Source organism: Salvelinus sp. IW2-2015, linkage group LG20 (assembly GCF_002910315.2).
Source record: "Salvelinus sp. IW2-2015 linkage group LG20, ASM291031v2, whole genome shotgun sequence".
NCBI lineage: Eukaryota > Metazoa > Chordata > Actinopteri > Salmoniformes > Salmonidae > Salvelinus > Salvelinus sp. IW2-2015.
Window position 1 is genome coordinate 68,238,361 of NC_036860.1, and position 23,782 is coordinate 68,262,142.

The following is a 23,782-nucleotide window of genomic DNA, read 5'->3' on the forward strand; positions in this document are numbered from 1 at the left end:
GCAAGCAAGAATGCGCTCAACCTAAAGTCTCATTTCCACACACACTTTTTTGTTGACATGGGCCATAGAGGGTACGAGTTTGTTACATACATGGCATTTAGCAAAACAGTCTTCTTAGTCACAGTGCAATTCTGCTAATGCTGACAGTGATAGTACGGACTTGAACTAAAAATCTAAATGAAGTGAGGGGAAAAAGAGACATTGAAAAGGCAAGAAATTCTCTCAAACTTTAAAAACGTGGAACTGATAGGCAATGTGACTTTAAAAGGTTTTATGAAGCTTTCATAAACACTAAGGCTTCCATACGGTAGATGCTTTAGAGATAATTTATTAGCAAATACCATTCTGTATATATAAAGGGTGAAATAAGATCTGTCACATTTGGATAAGCGCTAGATGTTAGAATTATTTTTCTATAGTACAATTCGGCTTCTAAATTATTTGTGAAGCACCTACTGTATGTCGCCCTATAATGGGTTCATGAAGGCTTTGTTAAGCCTTTAAAGTTGTTAATTTAAGGTGGGTCCAGAAACACTAAGGATGAGCATGACAGAAACGTAAAGGGGTAATGGTGATTTTTTAAAGGATTTTATTAGCCTGGTCCAGTTACCTGGGATAGATCTGTAATCAAGAACAATTTGAGAGGAACACAAATACTCTGCCCACATTGACACGGTGGTAACAGAGCAAAATAATAAAGACAACATGTCCTGTAGACTTCTATGAAATGAACGTGAATCACCACTTTAATGGAAAAAAATAATATAACCTTGAAACTAAAACAATCCTTACCCAATAAACACAGCGTGGGGTTACATGACTGTCTGTCTACAGGAGAATTGCACAGAATCCAGTTATAGTTCGACTATCACATACGTACTCTCCTTTACAAGGAGATATACACATTACACCAACAGTCACACAATCCTTGCAATATACACCGAACATACAAACCCATTGTCACGCTTTCATTTCATACATGCTGATTTAGAGAGACAAAAAAAATCTCAGATCTCCATTTGAAATTCAGTCAAAACAACAGGAACATTTTGTTGTTGGAGGCAGTTTGTGATGTATAACAAGACAGGAGAGATGACAGCTGACCTACATCAGCTGATGTAGTGCTAAATGAAGCCAAGAGGAGATCAGAACCCACTAGAGCCTACAGGTTACACCAGAAACACCGTTTGTGTCCCCTATGGGGTCTAGGCTTATCCAAAACTGCATTTAGTATCACACGATACCCTGCAAAGGGACCAAATTAGGGCTGATACAGTCCTGATTATCCTTCATTCACAGGTAACATATACTGTGTGTGATCTCAAATGACACGCCTTGTTAATTTTTGTCCTTCTCGGTTTATTTCTCAGATTGTGGATAGTCCTCTAAGTCTCCGTTAAACAGTTTTTCTACTCGTTCGCTCATTCTTTCACTCACTTGCACGCTCTTCTCTCAAACACACACCTCGCTAATGGTAAAGCAGCAGGCTAGCTTATTCATAGTTCAACTTGTTTGTACAAATCTTTGTCAAAAATGAAAGTAATAAGCAATAAAGAGCATTCATATATATACACAATTGTCATTCATTTTCGTTTCTTTTTTTCTCTCCACAAAATGTGAATCCGGGGTAATGCTAAACAGAGTATAAAGTCCTTCATTTTTTCCAATATTATTAAATCAAGATAATCATGTACAACGGTATAACGTTATTTTCATTCCTCCTCTCGTACTGAAATAGGAAATAAAGCAAGTAAAAAAAAAAAGAAACAGTTGAGTTCTCATTTCTGCTCACGAAGGCTGAAGCGATTCACTCAGCACTTGTCAAAAGTAGTGGTGTAAAAAAACATCCAGATGTCAACAGCTGGAGTTGGAGATGGGCGGAGCCCTTAATACCGCTCTGACTGACAGGCATGGCAGCCAGTCAAGAGTGCTAGAGCCCTCGGTGGACCCGCCCAATACAGTACCTCCCAGTCCTTGACTGGCGAATGAAAACTGGGGGAGCAGAGTGGTTCGGGTGCGCCCTACATTCATGAGAGAGCAGTTTGCTAAGTCGGATTTCTTTCAGCTTGGGTTCTTCTGTCCCATCTGCATGGAGAAGCAGCAGACGGGAGGAGAAAGAGTCCTGGAATTAAAGAAGAAAGGTCAGATGAAAGAAAGAGAAGAGAGAGAGAAATAGAGGGAGACTGCAGGTCTGTTCCCCCCCCCATGTTCTGTTCAGAGCTGCGGCAGTGTGTGAGATGTTCCCTCTCACGCTCACCACCGAGTGTTTAAGGTCACAATGGATGACTGTGGACGGGGTTAGTCAAGGGGAGGCAGTGGGAAGGCAGGCAGGGTCAGGGGGGAGAAGGGAAGGCAGTAAGAGGCTGGGGGAGCCAGGCCCTGGGGGAGATAGGCCCAGTACAGTGGGAAGAAGCCTTGTTCATTCCAGTCCTATCACAACATTATTATTATTATTTTACAATCTAGGTAGATCAGGCTGGGGGGGGCAATCAGAGGCCCCTACTGGGTGTAGTGTGTGACAGATAGAGCCCTATGAATGGCTTTAGTATTAGTGATTAGCTTGCCCCCTTGTCACATGACATGTACCAATATCTCCCATACACAGAGCTGATAAGGGTCATATTCATTAGTGCACACCGTAGCAAAACATTTTGCAACGAAAAACAAGTGTTTCTTATTGGACACATTCAGGTAGTCCCTCCCTGTTTTGGTCCGTTTGCTTCCCAGTGAATACGACCCAGGTTGGTCTTAAAGGGGCAGAGACCATCCGGTTGGACAGGCGGTTTGTATAGGCACCAGTGTCATTTATTCTTTTCAGATCCCTCCGGCGGTCTAACTGACCAGCCTACTGAGCTAAAGCAGTCTCCAAATCAACAGACCAAACCAATATAAGAGAAAGGAGGGGGTTGACTGGGGGAAGAGGGGCCCCTGATTTAGATACGTCCACCTCATTCCTCTCCCACCCATCACCACCTCCATCATTGAGATGTTCTCATTATTATTTGGGGGTCCCCAGCTTCTTGGGGGTCCCCGGGCGCTTGCTCTGCCACAGGTGCCCGGGGATGGTGAAGGCATCGACGCTCATTGACATGGTCTTGGATGGGATGGTGGTGAACTGTTTGCGGTCCGAACTATACTTGTATATGGACTCCACCATGGCAGGGCTGATGACACGAGGCCCGATGCCCGTTAGGCGCACCATCTCCTCGATCTCTGGGTTCATGGTGTAGATGGCCCGGAACTGACAGCTGGAGTCACGGAAGAGGATGAGGAAGTGGTTGGCCTGGCACTTCTCCATCTCCTGAACCATAGAAGGAGAGGGGAAGATAAAACAATGTTAAAAACGCTTTAACAATGACAATTCAACAAATTCACATTAGAAAGAGTGAGAGCACCTTGCCAATGTAAACATATGTTTCGCATGCCAATATTTTGAGAGAGAGAGAGAGAGAGAAAGAGTGAGAGCACTTTGCCAATGTAAACATATGTTTCGCATGCCAATATTTTGAGAGAGAGAGCGAGAGAGTTGAGCGAGAGCGAGAGAGCGAGAGAGACCGACCCCTAAGCAAGCTGATCAGCAACACAATTAGACCCAACCAAATCATGAGAAAACCAAAAAACTATTACTTGACACATTGGAAAGAATGAACAAAAAGACTGAGCAAACTACAATGCCATTTGGCCCTGAACATAGAGTACACAGTGGCAGAATACCTGACCACTATGCCTGACCAAAATTAAGGAAAGCTTTGACTATGTACAGACTCAGCCTTGCAATTGAGAAAGGTTGCCGTAGGCTGACCTGGCTCTCAAGAGAAGACAGGCTATGTGCATACTGCCCACAAAATTAGGTGGAAACTGACCTGCACTTCCTAACCTAACCTTCTTGCGAATCCAAGATGGCGTAGCAGTCAGATGTCCTTTGTCCTCGTCCTGTCCCGTGTATATATATTTTATATATTTTTCTTCGCATTTCTTTTTATATATATATTTTTTCTTCTTAAAAACTCAACTTCAAAACACTCTCCTGCAACCTACCTCACCAAATGTGGTGCGGATCTGTTTTTTTTTCCTCAAAGGTATTATTCACCTCGTATCCGAAATCTACAAYAGAAGCTAGCCAGAAGTTAGCCAGCTCACAAGCTAACGTGAGTAGTTCAGCTAACCACAGCTAGCGCTTATCAGCTATCCTTTAGCTCDGAAAACTATTGCCAGTTTTGTACAACGCGACTCAGACCAGAGCATACCAGACCTATTTTCTCTCCATATCCCCGGATTTTTACCGCAAGCTCTGGACATTTACACCTGGATCTTGCAGCTAACTAGCTGTTATCCGAGTGACTATTGGCTAACATCAATTCCGGAGCAAACACCAATTATCCCGGAGCTAGCCAGCTGAAGAGTTCCATCAGCCACTCCTGGGCTACAATYACCTATCCGGACCCGTTTTACTGCCGATGCGGAGCCCCACCGGGCCTTCACGACTGGGATACCGACGTTATCTGCCCGAGGGAGTTATTCAACTTGGCCCCTCCATCGCGACGCAACCTGAACGCCCATATGCTAACTGCGGCCCGCTAATCGTTAGCTGTCTTGAGCATATCGGCTGCTATCTGAACAGGTCTATCGAACAATCTTACGCCGCGGGCTAGCTTAGTGGAGGCCTCACTGCTCCATCTACGGCTGCCCCCTGGACACTATGATCACTTGGCTACATAGCTGACGCCTGCTTGACTGTCCATTAATTCACGGTACTCCATTCCGTTTATTTGTGTTTTATCTGTCGGCTCTGTGCTTTAACTCAGGATCTGTGTGTAGTTAATCCGACCCTCTCTGCCTAGCCGTCGCCATTTTTACCTGCTGCTGCTGTGTTAACTGACTAGCTGCTGTTATCTCACCTGTTGTTTTAGCTAGCTCTCCCAATCAAGACCTGCAATCACTTTATGCCTTATTGTTTGTCTCCCTCAAATATCAATATGCCTTGCATACTGTTGTTCAGGCTAGTTATCATTGTTTTGGTTTGCAATGGACCCCGTAGTTCCACTCTCCGTACCTCTGATACCTCCTTTGCCCCACCCCCCACACATGCGGTGACCTCACCCATTGAGACCAGCATGTCCAGAGATACAACCTCTCTTATCATCACCCAGTGCCTGGGCTTGCCTCCGCTGTACCCGYGCCCCACCATACCCYKGTCTGCACATTATGCCCAGAATCTATTCTACCACGCCCATAAATCTGCTCCTTTTATTCYTTGTCCCCAACGCTCTAGGCGACCAGTTTTGATAGCCTTTAGCCGCACCCTCATCCTACTACTCCTCTGTTCCTCGGGTGATGTGGAGGTAAACCCAGGCCCTGCATGTCCCCAGTCACCCTCATTTGTTRACTTCTGTGATCGAAAAAGCCTTGGCCTCATGCATGTCAACATCAGAAGCCTCCTCCCTAAGCTTGCCTTACTCACCGCTTTAGCACACTCTGCCAACCCTGATGTCCTTGCCGTGTCCGAATCCTGGCTTAGGAAGGCCACCAAAAATTCTGAGATTTCCATACCCAACTATAACACTTTCCGTCAAGATAGAACTGCCAAAGGGGGAGGACGTTTCAATCTACTGCAGAGATAGCCTGCAAAGTTCTGTCATACTTTCCAGGTCTATGCCCAAACAGTTCGAACTTCTAATTTTAAAAATTAATCTCTCCAGAAATAGTCTCTCACTGTTGCCGCCTGCTACCGACCCCCTCAGCTCCCAGCTGTGCCCTGGACACCATCTGTGAATTGATCGCTCCCCATCTAGCTTCAGAGTTTGTTCTGTTAGGTGACCTAAACTGGGATATGCTTAACACCCCGGCAGTCCTACAATCTAGCTTGATGCCCTCAATCTCACACAAATCATCAAGGAACCCACCAGGTACAACCCTAAATCCGTAAACATGGGCACCCTAATAGACATTACCTGACCAACTTGCCCTCCAAATACACCTCTGCTGTCTTCAATCAAGATCTCAGGATCACTGCTCATTGCCTGTATCCGCCACGGGTCCGCGGTCAAACGACCACCCCTCATCACTGTCAAACGCTCCTAAAACACTTCTGCGAGCAGGCCTTTCTAATCGACCTGGCCCGGGTACCCTGGAAGGATATTGACCTCATCCCGTCAGTTGAGGATGCCTGGTCATTCTTTAAAAGTTACTTCCTCACCATATTAGACAAGCATGCTCCGTTCAAAAAATGCAGAACCAAGAACAGATATAGCCCTGGTTCATCCGAACCTGACTGCCCTCGACCAGCACAAAAACATCCTGTGGCGAACTGCAATAGCATCGAAGAGCCCCCGCTATGCAACTGTTCAGGGAAGTCAGGAACCAATACACGCAGTCAGTCAGGAAAGCAAAGGCCAGCTTTTTCAAGCAGAAATTTGCATCCTGTAGCTCTAACTCCAAAAAGTTCTGGGATACTGTAAAGTCCATGGAAAACAAGAGCACCTCCTCCCAGCTGCCCACTCACTGAGGCTAGGTAACACGGTCACCACTGATAAGTCCTGATAATCGAAAACTTCAACAAACATTTCTCAATGGCTGGCCATGCCTTCCTCCTGGGACTCCAACCTTGGCCAACAGCCCCGCCCCCCGCTGCTACTCGCCCAAGCCTCCAGCTTCTCCTTTACCCATATCCAGATAGCAGATGTTCTGAAAGAGCTGGAAACTGGACCCATACAAATCAGCTGGGCTTGACAATCTGGACCCCTATTTCTGAAACTGTCCGCCGCCATTGTCGCACCCCTATTACCAGCCTGTTCAACCTCTCCTTCGTATCATCTGAGATCCCCAAGGATTGGAAAGCTGCCGCGGTCATCCCCTCTTCAAAGGGGGAGACACCCTGGACCAAACTGTTACAGACCTATATCCATCCTGCCTGCCTATCTAAGGTCTTCGAAAGCCAAGTCAACAAACAGATCACACCATCTCGAATCCCACCGTACCTTCTCCGCTGTGCAATCCGGTTTCCGAGCCGGTCACGGGTGCACCTCAGCCACGCTCAAGGTACTAAACGATTCATAACCGCCATCGATAAAGACATTACTGTGCAGCCGTCTTCATCGACCTGGCCAAGGCTTTCGACTCTGTCAATCACCATATTCTTATCGGCAGACTCAGTAGCCTCGGTTTTTCTAATGACTGCCTTGCCTGGTTCACCAACTACTTTGCAGACAGAGTTCAGTAGTCAGTGCAAATCGGAGGCATGTTGTCCGGTCCTCTGGCAGTCTCTATGGGGGTACCACAGGGTTCAATTCTCGGCCGACTCTTTTCTCTGTATACATCAATGATGTTGCTCTTGCTGCGGGCGATTCCCTGATCCACCTCTAGCAGACGACACCATTCTTATACTTCCGGCCCTCCTTGGACACTGTGCTATTAACCTCCAAACGAGCTTCAATGCCATACAACACTCCTTCCGTGGCCTCCAACTGCTCTTAAACGCTAGTAAAACCAAATGCATGCTTTTCAACCGTTCGCTGCTGCACCCGCACGCCCGACTAGCATCACCACCCTGGACGGTTCCGACCTAGAATATGTGGACATCTATAAGTACCTAGGTGTCTGGCTAGACTGCAAACTCTCCTTCCAGACTCATATCAAACATCTCAATCCAAAATCAAATCAGAGTCGGCTTTCTATTCCGCAACAAAGCCTCCTTCACTCACGCCGCCAAACTTACCCTAGTAAAACTGACTATCCTACCGATCCTCGACTTCGGCGATGTCATCTACAAAATAGCTCCAATACTCTACTCAGCAAACTGGATGCAGTTTATCACAGTGCCATCCGTTTTGTTACTAAAGCACCTTATATACACCACACTGCGACCTGTGATCCCTAGTCGGCTGGCCCTCGCTACATGTTCGTCGTCAGACCCACTGGCTCCAGGTCATCTACAAGGCTATGCTAGGTAAAGTGCCGCCTTATCTCAGTTCACTGGTCACGATGGCTACACCACCCGTAGCACGCGCTCCAGCAGGTGTATCTCACTGATCATCCCTAAGCCAAAACCTCATTTGGACGCCTTTCCTTCCAGTTCTCTGCTGCCTGCGACTGGAACGAATTGCAAAAATCTCTGAAGTTGAGACTTTTATCTCCCTCAACAACTTTAAAAATCTGCTATCCGAGCAGTCTCGATCGCTGCAGCTGTACATAGTCCATCTGTAAACTACCCCAATTTACCTACCTCACCCCCATACTGCTTTTATTTATTTACTTTTCTGCTCTTTTGCACACCAGTATCTCTTCTTGCACATGATCTACTGATGATTTATCACTCCAGTGTTATCGCTAAATTGTAATTATCGATTTATTGCCTACCTCATGCCTTTTGCACACATTGTATATAGATTCTCTTTTTTTTCTCTACCATGTTATTGACTTGTTTATTGTTTACTCCATGTGTAACTCTGTGTTGTTGTCTGTCACACTGCTATGCTTTATCTTGGCCAGGTCGCAGTTGCAAATGAGAACTTGTCTCACTAGCCCTACCTGGTTAAATAAAGGTGAAATAAAAAAATAAAAACCTCCTGGCTGTGATGTATCAAATACTTATGTCATGCAATAAAATGCAAATTAATTACTTAAAAATCATACAATGTGATTTTCTGGATTTTTGTTTTAGATTCTGTCTCTCACAGTTGAAGTGTACCTATGATAAAAATGACAGACCTCTACATGCTTTGTAAGTAGGAAAACCTGCAAAATCGGCAGTGTTTCAAATACGTCTTCTCCCCACTGTATATACACCACTTGCTTGGGTCCTGTTTCAGTAATAATGATATCAGACCTTCTTGTTACGTGTCTGATAATCTACCATTTATATAGGAGTGGTTAAAACAAGCTAATAATGGTCCTTTGAGTATATCAAAAAAAAATTGTATACTTCCACTGGTATGCCATCCAGCCCTGAAGTTTTCCCATTATTAAAGGCCCCAATTGCATCAAGCAGTTCCTCCTCTGTAATTTGGCCCTCACATGAGTCTTTCTGTACAGATGTTAATTTTACATTATTATTAGGGGGAAAATCCTTACAATTAGTTTCAGTTAGTGGAGATGGAGGCGCCTGAAAGAAAACATATTCTTAAAGTACTTTACTTCCTCTTTCAAAATATAATTTGGTGAATCATGGGTGACTCCATCATTTGTAACAAGTTAATACATTTTTTTGGTAGCATTTCTATATTGAAGATTGAAAAAGAACTTGGTGCATTTTTCCCCATATTCCATCCAGTTCACTTTATTTTTATAATATATTACACTGAATCTTTCTTGAATAAGTTCCTCCATTTCTTTTTGTTTTTCCTCTAACTTATCCTGTGCCTCTATGGTACCGTTTCTATTGCTATCTATCTGTACTGTTAGTCCTTCAATTTCCTTTGTTAATATGGACTCTTTTTATCTAAATTGCTTTTGTTTTATAGATGAGTACTGAATTGCATTGCCTCTAAAGGCACACTTAAGTGTCCCATACAATACGGCGATCTGCTGTTATGTCTGAAAAAGTCAGTTATAAATTCTTCTGTCCTAGTTCTAAACAATTTATCATCTAGTAGGCTTTGATTAAATTTCAAATATCCTCGCCCACGTGGAAATTCTGTAAGAGTAATATTATGTGATGATCTGACCGCATTCTGTCCCCTATCAACACTTTTTAAACTTTTGGTGCCAGAGAGAATGGTATAAGAAAGTAGTCAAGACGACTAGCTTGATTAAGCCTCCGCCATGTATATCTCACTAGGTCAGGGTATTTAAGTCTCCATATATCCACTAATTCCAATATATCCATGACATTCATGATTTCCTTAAGTGCCTGAGGGTGATAGTTTGTAGTGTGATTTCCTTTCCGGTCCATAGAGGTATTTAAGACCGTATTAAAATCTCCCACCATAATAATAGAGTCTAGTGTTGCTTGTAGAGTTGATAAATTCTTATATATAATTTCAAAGAAGCTTGGATCATCATTATTCGGACCGTATAGGTTAATAAGCCATATCTGTTTATTGTCCAATAACATATTTTAAATTCAAATCCATCTACTTGAGGATCTGTTTGGGACAAATTTTGCACATTTGGATCAAATTGATTGTTAATTAAAACCATACACCCTCTCTTTGGAATTTCTTTGCCCATGGGAGAAATATATTTCGCCCCCCCCCCCCCAGTTATTTTTCCACAAAACTTAATCTAAAACTGTTGAATGGGTTTCCTGTAAACAATAGATATTATATTCCTTCTCTTTTAGCCAGGTAAATACTGATCGTCTTTTCTTATTATCTGCTAGGCCATTACAATTGTAACTGGCTATACTTATTGGCACCCCTATTCCCTAAGTGCACTATAATGGATTATGGTGGTGCCATTTGGGATGCACACATTGATTTAAAAGGATCTAAGGGGAGTTGTTGATTTAAAGATTTCTGACCTCTACAATCTTGTTTTTCTGCGGTTCGTTAACCTTGCCGGCAAGGCAGCAGCGGGAGATGGCGTTGTGGATGATGAACTTGTTGGACTTGAAGCTGGGCTCCTTGTACAGCTTGGGCCCTGGAAGCCAACACAAATCAACACCAAAACACAATCAATACAAATAACATGCCATATATCAAAGACCAAGTACGTTCCCATACGGGCTTTCTGTTAATATGTGGTGGATTGGTTCAAACAGATACTTATGATGACATCGTATTCTCAGTATAGGCTCTGTTCCCATATCTACACTAGCATTCCACTTATGATAAAGTAATCTATCATAAATATAAATGGTAGCGTAGATCTGTCATGATACAAAGGGATGCGTGAGATAACGAGCAGCATTAGTTCTGGTACTTTCAATATTCGGATGGGGAGGGAACATTCAAAGAGAGAGCTCTTCGTTCCAGTTCTCTTTCTTAATCGAGCATCTGGCCAATTACACAATACTTTAGTTCTGGGTTAAGTAAGATTATAGATGAATGCTAGTGTGGATATTATTGGAACAGGAATATTGGAAGAGGGTATGTCACAGTCATGGACCCCGAGTGATGGTTAACAGTAAGCTGTAACGTAAGGTAAACGTACCGGTGTATTCTGGAATGGAGGCGGGAGACGAGACCGTGGAGGCGTTCTCCCAGTCCTTCTCTCCGTTCTGAATGGCCATTCGTCCTGGTGACATCAGCCTTGAGGGGGAGTGAGATCGGCTGTAGGGAGGAGAGGAAATTTGTTGTGAAGCATAACAAAACAATCTATATACTGGTACATAAAACAGACAGACACTGAATCACACATTTGTTTAAAAAACAGGCCAATAGTGAGGACGGGAGCATAGTCGGACAGCTACAGGTCCCTGTGGGGGAGAAATACAACTCGTTATGGTTAATAGCTACCTGTGCGGTACAGTTACCATAGCTACCTGTGCAGTAAAATACAACTTGTTATGGTTGACAGTTAGTTACCTGGGAGATTTCCTGACGGCCAGTGTCCCGCTGTTGCCAGTGTCGTTAGCCATTGAGGACAGGTTCATGGTAGAGTGGGAATAGACCTTGTTGAGTTTGGAGCCTAGTGAGTGAGTGAGTGAGTGAGTGAGTGAGTGAGTGAGTGAGTGAGTGAGTGAGTGAGTGAGTGAGTGAGTGAGTGAGTGAGTGAAGTGAGTGAGAGTGAGTGAGTGAGTGAGTGAGTGAGTGAGTATGAGAGTAGTGAGAGAGAGAGAGAGAGAGAGAGAGAGAGAGAGAGAGAGAGAGAGAGAGTGAGAGAGTGAGTGAGTGGAGAGTGAGAGAGTGAGAGAGAGAGAGTGAGAGAGTGAGTGAGTGAGTGAGTGAGAGAGAGAGAAAAGAGACACAAACACACAGAAAAAAACACATTCATATGACATCGCAATCTCCTGAGATACACAGCAACAACAAAAAAACGACAAGGAACGGCCCAGGACTGACTCAGCAATGGGAGAGCTGGCGGTGGAGTTTATATCTACCCATTAATCCCTTGGTGGGGCTGCGGGAAAGCACAGAGTCATCCCGGAACATGGTCCTGGGTCTCTGCTTCTTCACGCCACGCACCGTGGTGGGCTTCTGCCGCAACACCTTGTCCAGATCCTCCATGATCTTCAGCTGCTGCCTCCGCTCGTACTCCTGCCTGGTGAAGGTGTCTCTCCGCTGGGTCGTGCTATCCGAAGAGGGGGTACCGGGCGTCCGGGGCTGGTCCTCACCTCCACTCTTGTCTCCCCAGCCCTCGATGTTAAACCACTCAGGTCGGCTACAGGTATAGAGAGAGGAGGGGGGGTAACCAATTAATCAATCAAATCAAGAAACATAAGCAGCTCCATCTAGTTGATTCAGAGAGTCGACTATTGGACAATGCAGTACTGTAAGTGGCTTGAAAACACAACGCACATCGCATGCGCTTTCTGGCTCTTCTCCTCCTGATCCAGTCTGCGTCTCTTCATCTCCTCCACCCTCTTCTGCTGTTTCTCCATCAGGGCTGCTTTCCTCTGGGCCATTTCGTCCTCCGGCCGCACCTTGCCATCCTGATGGCGGACACAAACCCACACATACAGATACAGGATTAGTCAGGCTTAAACACATACACAGACAAACAAACACACACACATAGTCCGACTAACCTTAAAGAAGAAGCCGACCCCTCCCTTCATCTCGGGTTCAGTCACATCGCTCATGGAGTCGTCCATGACACTCAGGTCATCCTCGTCCCCGCGCAAGGCCGATAGAGAAATCTCGATCAGGCTGCTGCGCTTGCCATTAAACACCCCCGCCGCCGGAACATCACTCTCAAACGAGCACTCTGAGGGCGCCCCAGAGCTCCCACAACCCACACGCTCCTTTCTCCCCGAGGCCTGAGATGTGGTGGTATCCAGGTTGATGCTGAAGATGCTCTGGTCCTCGCTTGAGCCGGCGTCCGACATGTTGTCATCCAGGGCCAGCGACAGGGCCCGGGGGGTGGGGGTTGGGGCGGAGGAAGGGCTGGGGGCAGAGCTGATGTTGAAGGTGGAAGAGTTCTGGTCCCGGCACTGCCAGGGGGAGGCGCGGCGCAGGTGGGGGATAGTGTCCACATTCTGAGGGGGGGTGAGCACGCGCGACAGGCCCGGCACTTTGAGTTCCTGGGGGCGGGCGTGGTAGTAGTGGGTGGCCTGGTGCTTGGGGCTCTTGGGAGGCACCGACTGGGCCCGGCGCTGGACCTGGGGCGACTTGGATGTTCTGGTGGGACTGGCGGCGTTGCGGCGGGATGACGAGGGGGAAGAGGAGGCAGAGGAAAGGTCACGGAGGGTGGACGCGCGGGACATGCGGGTCGAGGGAGGGGCCGAGGATTTGAGACTGGGCAAGACCGCCCAGGACTTGTTGCTGGAGGGAGTGACGGGCTTCTTCCTGATGAGTTGGTTCTGTTGTTCGGAGAGGCGCAGCATGTCACTCTGCAGGGAGCTTAGTGCCGCGTTCAGCTTTGATACGGCGTTGTTGTAATCCCCCAAGGGCGCTGGCTGATGCCCTACCACCCCAACCTGTTCTCCTCCTGGCCCTGCCGCCCCTGCACCCTTCTCCCTTCTGGGTAAGGAGGCTTGCTTGTTGTCCAGGTGTGATGAAGGTTTGATGTTCCCCTCCTGCTCCACTGAGGGGCGCCGGTTCTCTTGCTGCTGCGCCTCCTGCTGCTCCTCGTCCTCCACGCGAGACAACCTTTCCTCTAGCGTCAGCCCCCTGAGGTCCTCCTCTGTGGTGGAGGTGCTGATTTGGCCGCCCTCCTCCTCTCTCTCCCCCTCTCCCTGCTCCTTCTTCAACTGCAGGAAGGCGCTCTTGCCCAGTCTCTGGCGGTGCTTGGCAAAGATGGCCTCAATACGTTTCTTCTGGGCCTCGATGGCCTTCCTCTTCTCCTCCAGTCGGGCTCCCAGCTCGGACATCTCGGTGGTCAGTCTAGGGCGCTTATTGGGGCTCTCCTCTTTCGACTGCTGGGGCTGGTCCACCCAGCTGGTCATCGGAGCCGTTGCTGCCAAGGCGACGGGTTCGCTGCTGCTGGCGCCGCCACTTTTAGGTGATTCGCCCACTGTCGACGGTTTCTTCTTGAGCTCAGCAAAGCTGGTCATCCCCACGCCACTGTCCAGCACGTTGTCGTCCCCTCCACGGCCTCTGGTGTGGACAACAGGCGTGGACTGGGCATTAGGAAGGTGAAGGAGGTCCTCAGAGGCGTCAGAGTCCATGCTCCCGTCCCTCAGCACCGAGTCGTCGTCCCGCGAGCCCTCCGAGGTGTGTCGGGTACGGGAGAAGGAGGGCTGCTCCCTGGGTGGCTGCGTCTTGCCCCCCATGGGGAGGTGGGAGTGGTACATCATCCCAGAGCGGGATGGGGCGGAGCAGCTGAGGGGTATGGGGTTAGGCGGGTGGGAGGGGTGAGTGGCGCGGCCGTTGTGTCTGGCGCTGGCCGGGTCATCGGGCGAGTGCAGGAAGAAGCCGTCGGCCGCCCCGTCGGGGTGGAGCCGGGGCTCCATCTTGCCCTCGTTGTGGATGATCTGCAGGGCCTCCTCGATGGTGGGCAGCTCCCCGTCCCCGTCCCCCTCTCCCAGGCCGTTCTCCTTCAGCAGCATGGGCACCACRGAGGAGCTCTGGGTGGCCCAGGAACCTCTGTGGGAGCCGGGGGGGGCGGGGGGCTTGCTGAGCAGGTGACTAAGGTCCTCTGGGGGGGTGTAGGGCACGCGGGTTATGGTCAGGCCGGGGGCCACGTTATCAGAGCTGACCGAGCGGGTGATGGCTCCGCCCATCACGACGTCCACTTCGCTGTCCAGGCCGAAGGGAATGCTAAATGACACGGCTGAGGACAGGGTACGACTGGACAGAGACGGAGCGAGACAGGAAGAGAGAGAGAGAGTTTACTTCCTGAATTGACTTAATTGAAATAGAATTGACCCCAACCTTTGTATTGAGATACAACTGAAATATGGAGCTAACAGAGAGAGAGACAGAGAGGGAGACAGAGAGAGAGACAATGAGATGGGGCCTACCTGAAAGGCTTCTTGGTCCATGTTCTCCCAGCTCTCTCTACATGAGACATGGAGGCAGACTGAGTCAGATATCCTGTACACACACACACACACACACACACACACACACACACACACACACACACACACAAAAGACACCACAAACACACAAGTCAGAGCACACAAACACCAACACAAATTGAGACAGAAAAAGCTTTACATGGACCCACTGATAAACACATGCAGACCACACAGTTACAAAAGATGCAATGGCATCCTCACCAGACCTGGGTGTAAACTTAACTATCTGTTCTCCCTCAAATACTTGAGGAGCAATTGATTGAGCATGCCTGCGTGTGGTCGCAGATGAACGGGGTTTGCGCTTTCGGGACTATTCCATTGCTTTCATTGTGCCAGGCAAGCTCATCAATCAGTTTTGTATTATATGTACTATGTATAATTATGTTGTTTTATTGTAAATAAAACAAATAGTATTTGAACCCGGATGTTCTGCAGAGAACAGAAGTGTGACAGACCTAAATGATGGGATGGCGCATGCCCTGGCGACACTGGTGAGGAGATGGGCAGGAATGGCTTCTTGAAGATGGAAGGAGAGCCGCTGAAATACAGACAAAAATTTTATTCAAGTTTAAGTTGATTTGCCATATGTAATAAATACAATGGAAATCTACTCACTCACCAGCACTCACAATAAACTTTCACTCTAAAGATACCATTCCTGAAATAGATCACTTTATATTTTCTATATTAGTGGTAATGTTAGTGATTATGACTGTGCGAGCTGCTGTACCTATTATTGCTCAAACTGGTTGGCTTGAGCAGTGCAGAAGCATCTGGAATAAAACAAACGGTCTCATTAGTCAAATATCGACACAGCCATTTAGGCCTACACAGGAATCACATAAGACTTTGGCTTGAATGTATCAAGCATCTCAAAAGTAGAAGTGCTTGATATAGGATCAGTTTAGCCTTTTTTATCACAATGAATAAGATATGGACAGAGAGGACCTGATCCTAGACCAGCACTCCTACTCAGAGTCGCTTTATGAATATAGGCCTAGGGGTGTATTCAGTGAGGCAAAACGCTTTGAATATTGCAGATAGAAATGTAATAACTAGAGCTGACATAATTACCTATTCTACTTGACAGACCATCTGTTCTATAGGACACATTTCTACGTGTCAAAGACCCCAGCCATAGACTGTTCTCTCTATTACCGCATTGCAAGCGGTACCAGAGTGCCAAGTCTAGGACAAAAAGGCTTCTCAACAGTTTTAACCCCTAAGGCATAAGACTCCTGAATAGGTAATCAAATGGCTACCCGGACTATTTGCATTGTATGCCCCCTTCCCAAACCCTCTTTTTACGCTGCTGCTACTCTCTGTTGATCATATGCATAGTCACTTTAACAATACATTCATGTACATACTACCTCAATTGGGCCAACCAACCAGTACTCCCGCACATTGGCTAACCGGGCTATCTGCATTGTGTCCCACCCACCAACCGCTCTTTTACGCTACTGCACCTCTCTGTTTATCATATAGGCATAGTCACTTTAACCATATCTACATGTACATACTACCTCAATCAGCCTGACTAACCGGTGTCTGTATGTAGCCTCGCTACTGTATATAGCCTCGCTACTGTATATAGCCTGTCTTTTTACTGTTGTTTTATTTCTTTACTCACCTATTGTTCACCTAAGACCTTTTTTTGCACTATTGGTTAGAGCCTGTAAGTAAGCATTTCACTGTAAGGTCTACACCTGTTGTATTCGGCACACGTGACAAATAAACTTTGATTTGATTTGAATGTTTTGTAACATTGCATCCTCCTGAACAGGGCCCAGCAAAACACTTACCAGTGGTGTTCAGAGGCTGAACAAACTCTGGCCTCCGTACCTCAAACCAACCCAGCAGCTCTGCTAGGAAACTCATCATGTTGACCTGAACATACCAGAGAAACAGTTAAAGGGCCCCTGTAATGCCGTTTCGATCTCCATAACAAATCATTCCTGGGTATCAATAAAGTTATATGCTCTAATAGTTTTATTACAAAAATGGCATCCAGCCCCAGTTGGCTAAACACTCTCTGTATAAGACAATCTAGGCAGTGACATATATTTAGCCATATATTTCTAAATACATGGTTCTGTGGGCAAGACAATGTGTAGATCAGAGCTCTCCAACCCCGTTTCTGGAGCGCTACCATCCTGTAGGTTTGTACTACAACCCTAGTCTAGCACACCTAATAATAAGCCAAATTAATCAGGTTAGTTACAACTGGGGTTGAAGCAAAAACCTACAGGAAGGTAACTCTCCAGGAAAAGGGTTGGTGTAGATGTGGCTATATGGGCCCACAATGAGGTGGGGTGTAGTACCTGGAGCTCCTGTGGGGTGTAGAGCAGGTCCTCCAACACCAGGGGGCAGCAGCTCTTCAGACAGCTGTCACAGAACTCTCGGATCAGCTGCAGGTTGTACAGGCTGTCTGCCACCGCCATGGACTCCTTCATACACACATCTGAAGAAGAAAACAAGGATTACTTTATTATCTAATTATACACGGAAGACCGATAGAAATTCGACTTCCGCTTTATCCCGACCCCTCCGAAAGTCACACATACAGGTTGGAAAGGCTAGGGCACAGGGAAGTCATATTGCGACACCCATTTAACACAGGAACGGTACAATGAGCAGGTAGTCAGGTCATGGAGTCTAAACATCTAACACAGGACAATGAGAGGGTAGTACAGTAAGTGTTATGATACACTGCACTCAGTATGTTACTGTATTAAAGGTAGTGTGGTTTAAACCTAATTGGAACCTTGTGACATAGTAAGCTAGGCTTTTTAGACAAACCCCCAGGCATGTACTATATTATATTGGACAACTGTACACTAGTCCAGTATTTTTAATTTGTATATCAAATACTGTCAAGTTCATTTTTATCATGTGGTTTTATGTATATACGTACCCTCTAGTCGCAACAGGCTGGGGCAGTAGTAGTGTATAATAGCAGCGATGGCACAACCGTTGGAGAGGTCTTTGACTTCAGTCACCACCGGAAAGGTAGGCTTCTGTTTAGACAGCGTCTTATCCTTTCTGTAGCGGATCTTAGATGGGGTGTGTGTGTGTGTGTGTGGTGTGTGGTGTGTGTGTGTGAGAGAGAGAGAGAGGGAGAGAAAAGAGAGGGACATCATTGAGTGAGTATGGGAGAGTTAGGGAGATGTCCAGGCTGTACAGTTCAATGCAAGTTCAATGCAATACCTTTGATGTTTGCATTTGGAGAGCTCGTTCAAGGCCAATATTCTTAAAAAACACAGGTGGACAACAGCGCAAACAGTACACACACACATACAAACACCACCCATCAGGCTCGAGGATAACGTGACCAACAACGTGCTCCTAGAGAAAAGAGAGAATAAAAGGGGTGGAGGTGGAGAGAGAACAGATAACATGCCATGGAAGTGGAGAAGAGAAAGGTGCAGCCAACCAGTCAGCAGAAGGCATGGGGAGAAAGAGAATGTCTGCGTCCAAAATGGCACCCTACTCCCTATATAGTGCACTACTCTTGACTAGGGCCCTGTTCAAAAGGGAATAGGGTGCCATTTTGGATGCAACCCTAGAATGAGTCCAGAGACAGCGAGGGCTTTGTCAGTGGAAAGTAGGCCAGGAGAGAGAGTCTCATCTGAGGAAGATATTTAACCCAACCTGACACAGGTGAGACTATTCAGGTTGAGACTATTCAGGTATTACACAACGACTGAACTGAACACAGCCAGCACAGTGTCAACGCTATCAGCAGACTAATAACTGGGGTCTGTTCAGGAGAGTGTAATGTTACACAATAGTCCCAATCAGATAGAAACATATAATGTAAAACAGCTATGACTACCAGCCATGTTAGAATTGGGAATCTGTCACATCTACTTGTTGTATCTGCACTGTTCATAATGTTTCACCTCACGTAAATGGCCTACACCCAAAGCTCATTACTTCTTACTCTATGGGCCCTGGCTAAAAGTAATCCAACAAATAGGGAACACGGTGCCATTTGGGACTCAAAACAATGACTGGCTGGTGGCTAGAAACTAAAACCTCCCTCACACAAGGTCCTTTTTAAGACAGAGCCGACCAGAGGGAATGGTTTCTAGCATGAACGTTTTTTCACATTTCCAGAGCCCTTATAGTGCACTACTCTTGACTAGGATTACAAGTGATTTACGTCCAACAACAACACCCTACCCTTCTCTGCCACCCCCTGTGACATCAGCCCAAGGAAATGTAAAGAGAAGCAGTATGCCTGCATTATTATATTGTTCCAACAGGGGGAGAGACAGAGAGAGAAAAACAGAACAGACCTTTAATTTGAAAATCTAATAATAGAGAAAATATGAAGATGGAGAGAAAGATAAGAAATGACAACAGAGGAGGAGAAGAAAGAGGAGGGACTTACAGGGACAAGTTTCCAGTACCAGCAAGTGGGACACTGTCAGAGAGGAGGAAAGAGTGAAGGAAAGGAGGTCGGAGTAAGAGAGGAAAGTGGGGAAGGAGAAGACAGGAGGAGAGGAGACTGTCGGTACTTTAGTAGGATAGTTAAGAGGATAGTTAAGAGGAGAAAGACAGTTTTGAAGAGGGTATATATATATATATACAGTGGGGCAAAAAAGTATTTAGTCAGCCACCAATTGTGCAAGTTCTCCCACTTAAAAAGATGAGGCCTGTAATTTTCATCATAGGTACACTTCAACTATGACTGACAAAATGAGATTTTTTTTTCCAGAAATCCTCCACTCGTTACCTGTATTAATGGCACCCGTTTGAACTTGTTATCAGTATAAAAGACACCTGTCCACAACCTCAAACAGTCACACTCCAAACTCCACTATGGCCAAGACCAAAGAGCTGTCAAAGGACACCAGAAACAAAATTGTAGACCTGCACCAGGTGGGAAGACTGAATCTGCAATAGGTAAGCAGCTTGGTTTGAAGAAATCAACTGTGGGAGCAATTATTAGGAAATGGAGACATACAAGACCACTGATAATCTCCCTCGATCTGGGGCTCCACGCAAGATCTCACCCCGTGGGGTCAAAATCATCACAAGAACCACACGGGGGACCTTGTGAATGACCTGCAGAGAGCTGGACCAAAGTAACAAAGCCTACCATCAGTAATACACTACGCCGCCAGGGACTCAAATCCTGCAGTGCCAGACGTGTCCCCCTGCTTAAGCCAGTACATGTCCAGGCCCGTCTGAAGTTTGCTAGAGAGCATTTGATGATCCAGAAAAGATTGGGAGAATGTCATATGGTCAGATGAAACCAAAATAGAACTTTTGGTAAAAACTCAACTCGTCGTGTTTGGAGGACAAAGAATGCTGAGTTGCATCCAAAGAACACCATACCTACTGTGAAGCATGGGGGTGGAAACATCATCCTTTGGGCGTTTTTCTGCAAAGGGACCAGGGACGACTGATCCGTGTAAAGGACAGAATGAATGGGGCCATGTATCGTGAGATTTGAGTGAAAACCTCCTTCCATCAGCAAGGCATTGAAGATGAAACGTGCTGGGTCTTTCAGCATGACAATGATCCCAAACACACCGCCCCGGCACACGAAGGAGTGGCTTCGTAAGAAGCATTTCAAGGTCCTGGAGTGGCCTAGCCAGTCTCCAGATCTCAACCCCATAGAAAATCTTTGGAGGAGTTGAAAGTCCATGTTGCCCAGCAACAGCCCAAAAACATCACTGCTCTAGAGGACATCTGCATGGAGGAATGGGCCAAAATACCAGCAACAGTGTGTGAAAACCTTGTGAAGACTTACAGAAAACGTTTGACCTCTGTCATTGCCAACAAAGGTATATAAACAAAGTATTGAGATAAACTTTTGTTATTGACCAAATACTTATTTTCCACCATAATTTGCAAATAAATTCATAAAAAATACTACAATGTGATTTTCTGGATTTCTTTTTCTCTTTTGCATCTGTCATAGTTGAAGTGTACCTATGATGAAAATTACAGGCCTCTCTCATCTTTTTAAGTGGGAGAACTTGCACAATTGGTGGGTGACTAAATACGTTTTTGCCCCACTGTATATATATATAGCCTAAAAAAAAAAAAAAATTATGTTGAGATACTGGTAACTGCCAAAATAAAAGGAAACACTTGAGTAAATGAGGGATACGAAAGCAGGTGCTTCCACACAGGTGTGGTTCCTGAGTTAATTAAGCAATTAAAACATTCCATCAAAATTAGGATCATGTATAAAAATGCCCAGCTACCTGTTATTCTGGCTATCATGGCAAGAAGATATCTCAGTTACTTTGAAAAAGGGGTCTCAAAGTAGAATAGGGGGTTTAAAGGGTGTGTGTGTGTCTCAGTCACCAGATCTCAACCCAATTGAACACTTATGGGAGATTCTGGAGCGGTGCCTGAGACAGCGTTTTTCACCACCATCAACAAAACACCAAATTATGGAATTTCTCATGGAAGAATGTTGTCGCATCCCTCCAAACTTCTAGGATCTATGCCAAGGCGCATTGAAGCTGTTTTGGCGGTTTGTGGTGCCCAACACAGTGTTTCCTTTATTTTGGTAGTTACCTGTACAAGCACCAGGGTACTAGGGAGATTGCATGTATAGTGTGTGCGTAGGAGACTATAAACTTAACGGTCACAATAAAGTATACATATCTTACAAGCACACTGTGTAAAACATGCTTGTTCATAGGACATGTTTACGTCAGTGTTTTAATAGCATGTAATCCATGAGATTAATGTGCATGTATTACACAATGCATTGTGTAATGTGAGTGCTGTTGACATAAATACTGTATGCATCCTAAATGGCACCCTATTCCATACATAGTGCACTACTTTTGACCAGGGCCCTATATAGATCCACTATATAGGGAATAGGGTGCCATTTTGTTTTTCCAATTTAAAAGGTTTTATTAAGTTTTCTTGTTTTTCCATCAACCAACAAAACACATTCCACATTCACAGATGTGACAGACTTAAAAAATAAATAAAATAACAATAATAAAAATATTATAAATAAAAAAATATATTTAAAAAAAACTTGCCGCAGCACTATTAAGGTTCTTATTAGCTATTTCCAGCCTTAGCTGAGACGACAAGCAAATAATTTGTTTCTACAGCACCTTACACAACATGCATCTGCTCATTTCCCTAATCACCCCATTCACTCTGTCCAATTTGAAATATAGTTGAGTAGCGGAGACCAGAGTCTATCAAACTTGGGCTTTCTCTTGCGGAGGTCATAAGTGAGCATTTCAAGAGGGAGAAAGTCAACAATCTGGTCAATCCACATTTTAAATGTAGGAGAAGAATTAGAAGCCCACAATAGAAGAATACATTTCTTAGCAAAGTATGTGATAGTCATAAACAAATTTCCTCTGTCAGGATCAAGAACAAAGTCCTGCTGGGCATTAAGATAGCTAGATACACGGGGTCATATCAAACTGTACATCTAGTATTTTCTGCGCAGCAGTATGTATAGATTGCCAAAATCTGGCAATCTCTCTACAGCTCCAAAATACATGCATATAGGTTCCACTTTCAGAGGTACATATTTTACAGTTAGGAGAAATGTATGTTTTAATTCTATGGAGTCTCATTGGAGAGTAATAAAAATGTGTAAAAAATGTGTAATTAGATTCTTTCATTTTTACATTAGTAGAGGAGCAGTATACCCTGTCGCAAACCTCCGCCCATAACTCATCACTGATAGTCAGACCAAGGTCCTTTTCCCAAATGATTTTCAAAAGGGTAAAGGAGGAGCCCCCTTTCTCAGAAAGGAGTCTATAGATATAGATTTTGCCTTTAATAGATTGTGCTGTAGCAAGAAGGGTTTCAACTTCATTCAACTGAGCTCTAAACCTCCTCTTGGAAGTAAATGACGAAATGACATGTCTAATTTCCTTTAAAAAAATGTAATGGGATCTTGGCACATTGAATTCACTGCAGAGATCTTGAAAGGATTTCAGTGTAGTGGTTTTCTGATGAAATAGGTCTGAAAAGGTCCTGATTCCTAGAGTATGCCAAAGATTAAAGTTGGCATCACTCAGGGCTTTTGGCAAGTCTGGGTTGCATACTATAGGCGAGTGAGAACATATGTGAGGAAATGCACCGTTATTTCTTACAGTCCCTCCACGCTACAAAGGTTTTGGCTATGTTGCTCACTTCCCTAAAGTTATTAATGAATATAATTGAGCTTAGGGGCAATGAACCACAGCATTGGGCTTCTATCTGAATCCACGTTGAGACTTGTCTGTTTGTGATCCATGTTATTAGCATGTTGCAGATTTGGGCAGACCAGTAGTACAATTGAAGGGAAGGAAGGGCAAGACCACCCTTAGATTCAGGTTTCAATAGAGTGGAGAACTTGATCCTAGGTTTTTTTATTGCCCCATATACATTTGGTGATGCTTTGGTTAGTTGTTTTGCAAAAGGAAACTGGGAGATAGCATGGGAGCATCTGAAATAAATAGTTCAATCTAGGGAGGATGTTCATACGGATGACATTAACTCTTACAACTAAGCTAATTGGGAGTAGATCCAGGTTTGGAGATCGTTCTTGATTCGATCCAGGAGTGGAAGATAATTTTCCTTGAAAAGGCTATTCAGATCTGGTGTTACGAAGATCCCAAGGTATTGTAACCCTCGTCTTCCATTGGAACGGACATAGTGTCTTCATAGAGCTGGTGGGTGTTAAATTGAGAAGGCAAACAGTAGAATTGTTCAAATTTATAT

General features: G+C 45.3%; 1 protein-coding gene across 2 annotated transcripts in view; it reads right to left on the reverse strand.

Moving 5' to 3' along the window:
* Nucleotides 1-572: 572 nt before the first annotated feature.
* The window catches only part of LOC111980363 (calmodulin-regulated spectrin-associated protein 3), a 76,674-nt gene continuing 53,464 nt past the window's right edge, over nucleotides 573-23,782 (reverse strand). For both annotated transcript variants that reach the window (XM_024011083.1, XM_070449587.1), the window contains 13 exons: nucleotides 17,982-18,120; nucleotides 17,389-17,528; nucleotides 16,870-16,954; nucleotides 15,795-15,837; nucleotides 15,520-15,602; nucleotides 15,005-15,077; nucleotides 12,629-14,831; nucleotides 12,399-12,532; nucleotides 11,981-12,261; nucleotides 11,466-11,568; nucleotides 11,092-11,210; nucleotides 10,460-10,578; nucleotides 573-3,301 (listed from right to left, as the gene is read on the reverse strand). In XM_024011083.1, the coding sequence (XP_023866851.1) occupies nucleotides 2,999-3,301; nucleotides 10,460-10,578; nucleotides 11,092-11,210; nucleotides 11,466-11,568; nucleotides 11,981-12,261; nucleotides 12,399-12,532; nucleotides 12,629-14,831; nucleotides 15,005-15,077; nucleotides 15,520-15,602; nucleotides 15,795-15,837; nucleotides 16,870-16,954; nucleotides 17,389-17,528; nucleotides 17,982-18,120 (3,825 nt within the window). In that variant the 3' untranslated portion in view covers nucleotides 573-2,998. The remainder of the gene's footprint in view (nucleotides 3,302-10,459; nucleotides 10,579-11,091; nucleotides 11,211-11,465; nucleotides 11,569-11,980; nucleotides 12,262-12,398; nucleotides 12,533-12,628; nucleotides 14,832-15,004; nucleotides 15,078-15,519; nucleotides 15,603-15,794; nucleotides 15,838-16,869; nucleotides 16,955-17,388; nucleotides 17,529-17,981; nucleotides 18,121-23,782) is intronic.